The 9,743-nt window shown below is 43.6% G+C and overlaps 1 protein-coding gene across 2 annotated transcripts in view; it reads left to right on the top strand.

The window, feature by feature from the left end:
* The first annotated feature begins 968 nt into the window (after positions 1-968).
* Positions 969-9,743, top strand: part of LOC6039291 (protein obstructor-E) — a 35,261-nt gene continuing 26,486 nt past the window's right edge. The window contains exon 1 of one of the 2 annotated variants that reach the window (XM_038248103.1): positions 969-1,275. In XM_038248103.1, coding sequence (XP_038104031.1) covers positions 1,230-1,275 — 46 coding nt within the window. In that variant the 5' untranslated portion in view covers positions 969-1,229. The remainder of the gene's footprint in view (positions 1,276-9,743) is intronic. The other variant, XM_001848873.2, reaches the window with a different exon arrangement.

Below are 9,743 nucleotides of genomic sequence, written 5' to 3'. Positions count from 1 at the left end.
GTATCGGAAATTGAAAATTCGACCAGTGACTGCAAATTTTGCTAAGTCCAGCATAAATTTGAAACAAAGTCAAAATAATCATTTCATGATGTTCGGGTAAAATTTTTGAAAAAAAATTAATTTTCGAAATTTTTGCTAAGTCTAAAAAAACTACCACTAACAGCTCAATATCAACTGTAGATAATGCAGTATGATCATGGAATATACTTTCCATGATACGCAGTCGGTTTCAAAAGTCGTCATAACTCGAGGAGTTTACAACAAGATGCAAATAAACAAGCCAAGATAGTTCGAAGTTATCGCAACCAACTCACTTTCCGCCCGGGAAACGATGATTCGTAACAGTAGAGTATCTGTCTATATTACCATAATTAAAGTTGCATATGCACACATAAGATTCCAAATAAACTCGTTAAATCATTTCCAAAACCCATTCAACACTTCCTTGCATTCCTACCGTGCTTGCAACTTTGGGACCCGTGGCACGTTAGCCGGTTGGCTGTTGGTAGTTTTTTTTTTTTTTTTTCTAAGAAAAGCAACATCAAGCACGCTCTCTTCCAACACACACTCAAACTGCAGTGTGTGTGCAGTATGTTCTCTTGAGGCTCAATACTGTTTTCGACCGCGCTAGCCAACAATTTGAGCCCCCCTTCGTGATCTCTACCTCATACTGGGTACTCCCCGCAAAAGGAGCATCACACACAGACAAAGAGAGTGAGCAAAGTCGAGTCCCACACCCGACTCGATGCAGCGCGCCAAGACCCCAAGCCGAAGGAGCGCGCTAGATCGGCGTGTTCGGCTTAGGCCGGGGGAACCTGAACCGAATGCGCAAACGACGACGGTGACGACGACGAAAGAGTGCGACGCGATCGACGCGATTTCGTCGCCGAGGATAGTTCGCCGAGGTGTCGTGTGGTGGCTCTCGGGTTGGCCTTTTCCACCTACTGGGGTATAAAAACCGATTGTAAAATTACCTTTTAATACAGTTTTCATAGAGGTTTTGCAGCGATCGCAACAATTTGGAGGTATCCTTTTGAGAAGAAACCGTAGTTTGGTGTGTGCAGACGGAGATTAGTCCCCGCTGACTCAAGGATTGTGTGTGTGTGTGTGCCGTAAGGATCAGGAAGCAAAGTGTGCAAAAATTGTGTGGACATTTGACGGTGGAATACCCCCCTAAGGACATTCTGTTTAGCTTTTTGATAAGCGAACAAAGAAGTGGTGTGGCGAAAATGATGAAGTACAGCATAGTTTTTGTGGTCGCTTTGTTTGGAGCCGGTATGTAGAAAATCATCAAAAAATTTAACAACGTCTAAAAGAATGTAAAATGCTGAAATTGTGCTGGAGTTGTGGATTTAAAAAAAAAGAATCTGTGAATAATCGCTGCGGTCTGCATTCGGTTGCAAGAGCGAGACAACACGAGGAAATCTATGTGTTTTGCCCTCTAATGGATTTGAGCTGAATTATCTCAACTCGAAGATCTAAGATATTGTCTAGTGTTTGCCGTCCAGGGAGTTGTTGTTTGCTGGCAAGTGAAAGGAACAGTTTCGTTTAACCAGCCAGACAGAACAATTGAATGGTGTTGGAAAAATGCTGCCAAAAGTCGATTGTGATCTTTTCCTGGAATAATGCATACATTCATGGGCGGATTATTGGTTGAAGTGAACGGTGAATTGATCGTTGCACACTGCACTGGAATTGATTGATGCAGTTTAAAAATATGTCGTTAGGAATGCGTGAAGAAATTTTAAAATTATGTGAATTTTTGTCATATAACAATTGTTCCATTTAAACATTTTTTACCCAGACTACAAAACTTGATTCCTTTAAATTTAGATGGTGGACATTCCCAAGTGCGTTTAAAATAATGCGTTAATTGTTTTGTGAGTGAAAACTGAGTCAGTTTGCTCTGCATTTTTATCTTTTTACAACATTGACTCCTCAAAACGTTACTTAAATAAAAATTCCATTTGTTGAAAGGCTAGGCATTAACCCGCCAAACACATAATTTCCTCATTTAAAAATTGTGTTATTTTTTTTAAATCTCATCATTTTCTAATTTGAAGTAGATATTGAAAGGTTCCTGAAACCTTCAAAAATCTTAATTTCAGTTGTTTAAATTAATTGTACCTTGCTTTTTTAAAAAAATCAAGCTTTCGAATGTGCCTAAATGTCTGTTGAGTGTTTGGGAATTGAAAAAAAACCCTAAATAACCACACAAAAATGGTTTAAGCATAATTATATAATCATTCGAAACAACAGAATAAATGAATAATCCGACAAAAAAATGAAACGAATAAAATTTATAAATGGATATGTCATATTGATATTCAATAAAAAATTTAAAGTTTTACTTTTTTATAATCAAGCTTATAATAGTTAAAAATCAACCGAATGAATAAACATTCTGACTTCCACTATAAATTATTATTTATGAAATTCTAAATTCCCTTGTCAAGCAAATTTGCATGATTTGACAATCAATATATATAAAAAAAATCAGATCTGATGTCATTTCGTAACATCACTCCCCAGCATGCTCGGCACAGCCCGACTCCGAAAATGTAAGTTAAGGTCAGCCACTTTTCAGAGAAGAGAGCAAAATCCCCTCACTTTGGCCGGTGTTGACCGCGTGCCGTCCCCAACGCCCGTGGGGCTCAATTTGGGCGTGGTGTTGTCTCTCCAACACGCGCTCGCTACGACCTGTAAAACCAGATCTGCGTGCGCAGCTGCGGCCGACACGGCTTATCTCGACACGACTAAATTAGCAAAAGTCATTAGGATCGCACGGCGTGGCGTGGAGACCGTGGCCACATTTTGCCGACAGAGATTGACCTTGGACGGAGTGTGTCCGTTGAGATTGTGGGGGGCATGGGAGGGGTCCACGCTGGATTATGTAACGATTGTGACACATTTTTTGGCTATTTTTGTATTCGAGGGAACCAGTTTTGAAGCAGTGGATTCGTTGGGATCCGCTTGGAAGTGGTGGGCCTTGAATTTGATAGCTCGGTTGACGAGTTCTCGGTGGAGATACTCGATAGTGGGCAGGAAGGTTGAACACTTTTTTGGGGTTTTGTGCCAATTTTTGCATATTTTGTTGCGCGCTATTGAGTAACAACACTCTTGAATTAGTATTCATCAGGTTGGGGATCTGAACGTTTTGTCGAGCTTCGTAGAAATAACAGGCCTATAAAGTAATTTTAGTCTGTTACGCGGTGGACATCATCCCGTATGCACCCGATCGCTTGAAGGGGGTACAGAAGAGTCGTCACTTTTGGACGAATTTACGCGACAAATAAATCTAGCTCCGAACTTTGAATTCCCGGCACGTTCCGGATTATTCATGATGTCTCTGCGCGCCCGTTGCGGCCACGTCAGCCGCACTCTGCAGTTCGTTGACAGGGTGCTATCGTTTGACCATCATCGTCTGAAAACACCCGTCCCGTTGCGAGCCCTCGTTCACGGTGGTGCTCACAAATGCGTGATCAAATTAGTTAATTTGCCTGATTGAAATCTCGTCCCTCCGTTCCCTCTGAACCCGAGTGATGTCTCCCTTCTCTGATGTGAAAAAAAATGCCCCATCAGGTTTCCTTCATGTTGAGTGAATTACCCACTGTTGTGGAAAAGGAAAAAACCTCTTGAAGGAAAGTTGACAAAGTGAACTACCGGTCCTAACATTGTCGATGATCTCCCCCGGAGTAGTTCGTCTTAATGAGGCTTTGTCCGTCAAAGATAAATGAATGTGTGTGGGTTGTGGGGCAGCAAAAACTGGACGCTTGTGGAAAGAAGCGCTGCACTTGAAGCCAGCACCGGAAACAATCGACCCTTTTTTTGCCCTGCTCTGAGCTATCCTCGAGATGTAGTAGACGACAAACGACACAAAGTGCTTTTTCATTACTGTATCACATCTTGTGGGTCGCTTCTTTTGCTGGAAATTGGTTCGAAGCAACAAGCTGATCCAGCTCTTGGGCAAACACACCCTCTCCCAAGGAATACGCCACATCTTTCCCGTCTGGATCGAGATCATTGCATCAAGATAGTCATCGCTCCGAGCTGCTCTACTGTGCTGTACAATCAGTTGCAAGTTTAAACTTTCTTAACAACATAGTTAAGGGGCAACACATTTTAAATACATTCAAGGTATCATTTCTGATGATCTAGACACATTGTCCAAATGTGTTGAAACTTTGCCTTATGACCATAACGGTTGACGATCTAGCAACCCGGCCATGGGATATCACTTAATGTGAGTGATCAATACACACTAAATTTTAGTGTTCGGTTTTGGGTTATATATTGCACCACTGAAATTTTAAATAAAATTATGTGGAACTGTCAAAGTTTACTAAAATTTCAGCAAGTTTTCAATTGGAATTGGAAGGAAGTGAAGGAATTTTCCTTTCCTTTTTTCAAAAAAGCGTACAAATTTTCCACTCAAGGTAACAAATGATGTTTTTTTAATGTTTCAAATTATTTTTTCAAGTAATCGAGTGTAATCTACTCCGCTCTATTTCGTCATCCGGGACCGGATTCGAGTGAGTAGCGCTTCCCTTCCCCACCCACTGAACCACTTTCTGGTCAAGACACACAGCAGTTCAAGACGATTTTCCAACGTTGTGTCCTGCCACTGTCGAGTTCTTCGCCCAATTGTCGTCACCAGCTCGAACCGACTCGAAGAAAGGAAAAGCAGATAATCGCCTAATGAAAATTGCTGCAATTTTCCATCAATTAACTATCGATCGTGTTGTTGTGGTGTGTGTGCAGCTTTTTTTTCTTGCTGCCCAGTTTTGGCTTCGTCCAAGCAGCTCTAAACTGTGAGATTTATTGTTATTGGGTATTTTGTTTTCATGATTGAGCTGGAGGCAGTGTTTCACCTGTATTGAAAGTTTCGCTTGTTACTCGCATGTTTCCGAACACACTAAACCAATTAGGTTCGATTAGGCGAGAGGGGGAGCAGCGCACATCCCACAAGGCTGAACAGCACTCCTGAGATGCTGCTTTTGCCCGAGTCTTTGATGCTTCAAGAAGAAAGGTTTTTTACTCGTCCCCGTCAGCCTCACAAGTACTATTTTATTCAATTATTGCAAACTTCACTCAAGGAGCGAAACTTCAACGGCAGTGTTCTTCAACGTCGCTTTTTTGGTTGCTGTTATTTCGCGCAGCAGCTTTGCGCCTCGTTTTTTCGCCCCTCGACTCTCTTCCTGAGCAGCAGCAGCAGCCGGGAAGTGAATGGAGCCATGATTAAATTATTTTGCATCCACTTTGGCGCTCTTGTACTACTGCCGCTGGAGGACTTCAATTGCACTTCTCAATTTGCGGCATTTGTAGCAATCACGTGCAATTATCGCGGGGCCGTAACTATTTGGCGCTTCGAAGCCGGAAACTGTAACGGCAGAAGCAGGAGGAATGGGGAAATTTGTGCAATTTGCATCGATGTCATTAACGAGTCGAACTTGAAGCTCTGAAAAATGTCGCTGACAGTGATTGAATCTCGTTAGTTGGTTGCACCATTTTTTTTCTTGTTATTTCATTAAATTAGAATGCTACAAACTGACCACAGAACTACTACTATTGCCCCTTCAAAATTCAGTTACAAATAATGATACATGGAACGCTCTAAAAACAAGCATAAAATGGTTGAGTTTCGTTGAAAAAATAATTCGTAGAAATTGTCACTCAAAAAAATCCTTTTTAGCTGCTATTTTAATTACTTTTCACATAGAAAACTGCTGTCAAAACCAAACAACACACACCCACCCACACACAGCCCACCCACCAGTCAATCAACTTGATGTCACCCCGTTTTGCATGACTTTGTTCACGGTGTGGTGCCTGGTGTTGATGCTCCACGTGTCGCTGCAGGGATTTTCCGAGAGCGCGCGCGCTTCGTACAATCAGAGGAGGCGGTGCGTGCTGGTGGTGAGAACGGTGGGAATCCTTTTATCTTATCCTTATCTCGGGTGGCAGAAGATGGCAGCACCGGCAGAGTAACCAAGCGTGATGCTGAAAGGTGAAATTAATCTTTCACAGCGCCATCACAGCACGCACCAACACACACACACACACACATGTGTGTGTTTACGCAAAGGCTGCTTTTGTTTTGTCATTATGTTGGGAGCACAGCGCGAAAAAAAAAATGTTATAAATGTGACGGTTGCTGAATTTGAACCCAAACCTTTGTGATGGAAGGGTGTGCGCTAGCAGGAAGAGCTATTTGAAAATGTGTTGTGTGTTGCGCCTTTTCAATGCTCTTACGATTCAATGCTTTTTCTTACAGTGCATTCCATAAGGCAGCTTCCAGAACGCCTTCCGGTGCCAATTGAGAAACCACAATTGACTGCTTGCTGGAAGTGACACCGCGCCGTTGATTATTGATTTTTGATATCTGCGATATCTCTTGATTAGCAGCTCAACCATTCAAAGTGCCCCTTCAAGGGAGACAAATTTAATTACAATAATCAAACATTTGACGGATTTGCAAACCGCCCACTGTACGCCTCCTCTTTGGCGGCTTCCCCAGGTGGAAATCATCTGCATAATAGATGAGATTGGCCAACATAGCGCGCCGTCGTCGTCGTCGTTCTGGGAACCCGGCACGACGTGGGACCAGCTTCACGCGGTGTTTAGAGCCCTTCCGCAGATTGAAGATTGATATGGTTGATTAATTTAATTACTTCAAAACTAACATGTCAATGCCATTTACTACTGGGTCCGATCGGATCCAACAGTGCATCACGAGAGCACTCGCACACACACCAAGATATCGTTAATTAATCATTTTATCGCGATTATCAAGAGCTGCCCGTTCTGGGTGAAATTCGTCGCTCTGCTGAGGACTTAGCCCGACCGAGAAGTTGATAGATTGCCTTCAAAGAGGTCCGGCGTGTGTCCCACGGTTGTTGTTGTGGGTTCAGCTTATTGACACCCTCGGTGTGGTGCGTGGAGGATAATCACGCGCACCTAGACGGGGGAATTGGGGAGATAAATGATGTTTATTGAATGAAAGGTAATAGACGTGCGAGCTCACACACATCAAAGTCGAATGGTGGTGTGAGTAATTGGGGTTTGCGCTCTGATGGCCACGAAATTTGAACGTCTTAATTAGGCAGTCGTGAATGTTTGACCTGTTTTAGACTTTAATCTTTAATGTAACAAATTTAATCATACAAATCATAGAAAAAGTATGAACATGTTTATTCAATTCATAAACTATAGAACTACTGGAACACCGTTAATATCAAAAACTACATGAACTCGATGTGACAGCGCGCGCGCGCGCACCCATGTTAGTTAGTGCCGTCCTTAAACAACTCTCGCACATGTTGCGAATATTTATGCTTGACATTTGGTGGTATTTTCCGTGAATCAGTGCCAACCGAATGGCCTCAAGATCTCGGCCTGACCGGAGTCAACACCAACGCCGCTGCCATTTGGTGGTTGAAGTGGGTCAGAAATGTGAGGTAATTGCACTCACTGTGAAGAACGGGGGCACCGCATGTGAGCATTAATGGATAATAGAATTTAATTAACACATAAATAAACATAGAATGTTTACCGCCGCGCTGCTCACACTAATTCTTGTCGCGGGCCACTAGGCCTCCAGGAGCTGCAGCACTCTGATATCTCTCACATCCATCAGGTGAGAGGTATGCGCACCACTAACTGCGGAATGGCAGCCGGGTCTATAAATACATCTCGCTCCATAAGGAAGCGAAAGGCTTTCCAGCAGACAATGTCATTATCTGATTGGCGAACATTCAGTGGGCACTGGAAGAGAATGGATGGATGAACCTAATTGAATGCAACTTAATTTATTAAATTTATGCACAATCTCTTCCCAATACTGTGCATGTGCGTTCGATGGTTGGATAGACCTTTGAGCATTAAATGTCAAGAGGCTCTGACCTTTGCCTAGTTCAGCTGCGTAAGAGGCAATGATGGATAGCTATGGTTACATGCACTGGTGAATAACAATCCTGGCCAGATATCCATCAACCGCATCAACTAGCTTAATTTACTCGGGAGATTTGATTAGCGGTCAAGTCCCACTCACTTGCTATAAAAATGAAAGTTGTCTAATTTCCTGTTTATCACCCCCGCAATAAAAAAAATCTCCTAAAACCACAGATCACCGGGCGTGGTTTTCCTCCCATTTGCATCCACCATATTTTTCGCAAATTCGAAGGGAGGTCGCTGCTCTCGTTCCATGTTAATGAATTGCGAAAAAAAAAAATCGCGCCTTCCATACCCAGATTGTATGCACACGGCTCCGACGACGATGACGGAGACTTTCACGAGTCGTTACGGCGCGCGCGGAGAGTTGCATAACAGACAACGAACCCGGTCGATCGCGCTCACTCTTCTTGCATGAACAAATGTGGCGGCGCGCGCTCGCCGTCGATTTGAGTACATTTTTGCCTTCTTTGCCTTCTTTCGGCAGCAGCAAAAACAACTTCTAGACCCCAGTCTAGTCGCAGTACATGCTGTCCGAATGACACAACACGGCCGCGGCGTCCCCCCCTCCGGATTATGTCATTCTCGCCAGGGGTTGAGACCCTGCTCGACGATAGAGTTGGCGACCTGCCTGGTGGTGTGGTAAAATTTTTCTGAACCGTTCTGTTCCTCGATCACCTTCATCGAACACCGCTCAAGTTGATCCACTTTTGACACGCGCGCGTGATCTTCGCCGCCGTGAAACTAGTCCGGAGACGGGTCTCCAAGTGGTCTTCAAGTTGAAGGCTAATGAGATGTGACTCTCCGCAAACCCCAAGTTCGTGACAAGATCAACGGTGAAATTACCTACCCGACGTCGATCGCGGTGAGCGAGTTTTGCTTGAGCAAATTGTCCCGATCGATTGGAATTAGTGTCAGTACCTGCTAAACCTGGCCAATTACCGTTTCCTGGTTTCAAGCGGAGAGTGGAAAGCTATCACTTTCACTGCACTGTTCCACCACACAGTAATTATCTACCCTACTTCTTTCAGCACCACTTCACTTGGCTGCGTTGACATTGATAGCTCCCCTCTAGGACAAATCTCCCCCGGCATGAGTAAGCCTGCCCAGTAGACTAATGAATATTAAATATTAATGCCCAACCTCCAACCGGGCGCTCGGTTGGACCGACAGTGTTGATGATGAGCTCTTTCCTCATACGTGACTGTTGGCACTGGGGTGGAAAGGGGCCCAACAGTTCAGATTACTGCTCGCACATGCACATACTCCAAAGGGGGACAAACTCCTGCTGTAGTTTATCTCTATTGTCATGAGATCTAATGTGGATGCTTTTTCGTTGGTACAAGGAAGTAGCTCCGACTTCTGCTGCCAGTTCCTTCCTGGTAAAACGGCACTGGAAATGAAATATTAATACAGACTAGAGCGCGCAGCAGTAGTGAAGTGATGCACCTTCCAAAACCAACTCCACCCCACCGGAAAGAAATGCGCCAACAGAGTCTACATTTTGTGCCAGAATGTCGTCTATTTATTTATAGATTCCACTTCCGGGAGCACACACGGTACACCGGTGGGGGTGTGTGCAAGTCGTCGGAGACATCATCATCTTCCCGGGCACTATTATGCACACTAAAAAATAATGAAAATTACATCCGACGTAATTGCTAAACTTATGTAAAATAGAAACATGGAAACAAAAATCTAACGTAAAATTATGTGTTCTCAGTCGCATGCTGATAAATTTCTTGTTCGACAAATAAAACTCAATATTACATCTGCGAAGATTTAAAATTCCA

This window comes from Culex quinquefasciatus, chromosome 1, assembly GCF_015732765.1.
Source record: "Culex quinquefasciatus strain JHB chromosome 1, VPISU_Cqui_1.0_pri_paternal, whole genome shotgun sequence".
NCBI lineage: Eukaryota > Metazoa > Arthropoda > Insecta > Diptera > Culicidae > Culex > Culex quinquefasciatus.
The sequence above is the reverse complement of the archived record's forward strand: the minus strand, read 5'-3'. Positions and strand labels throughout refer to the sequence as shown.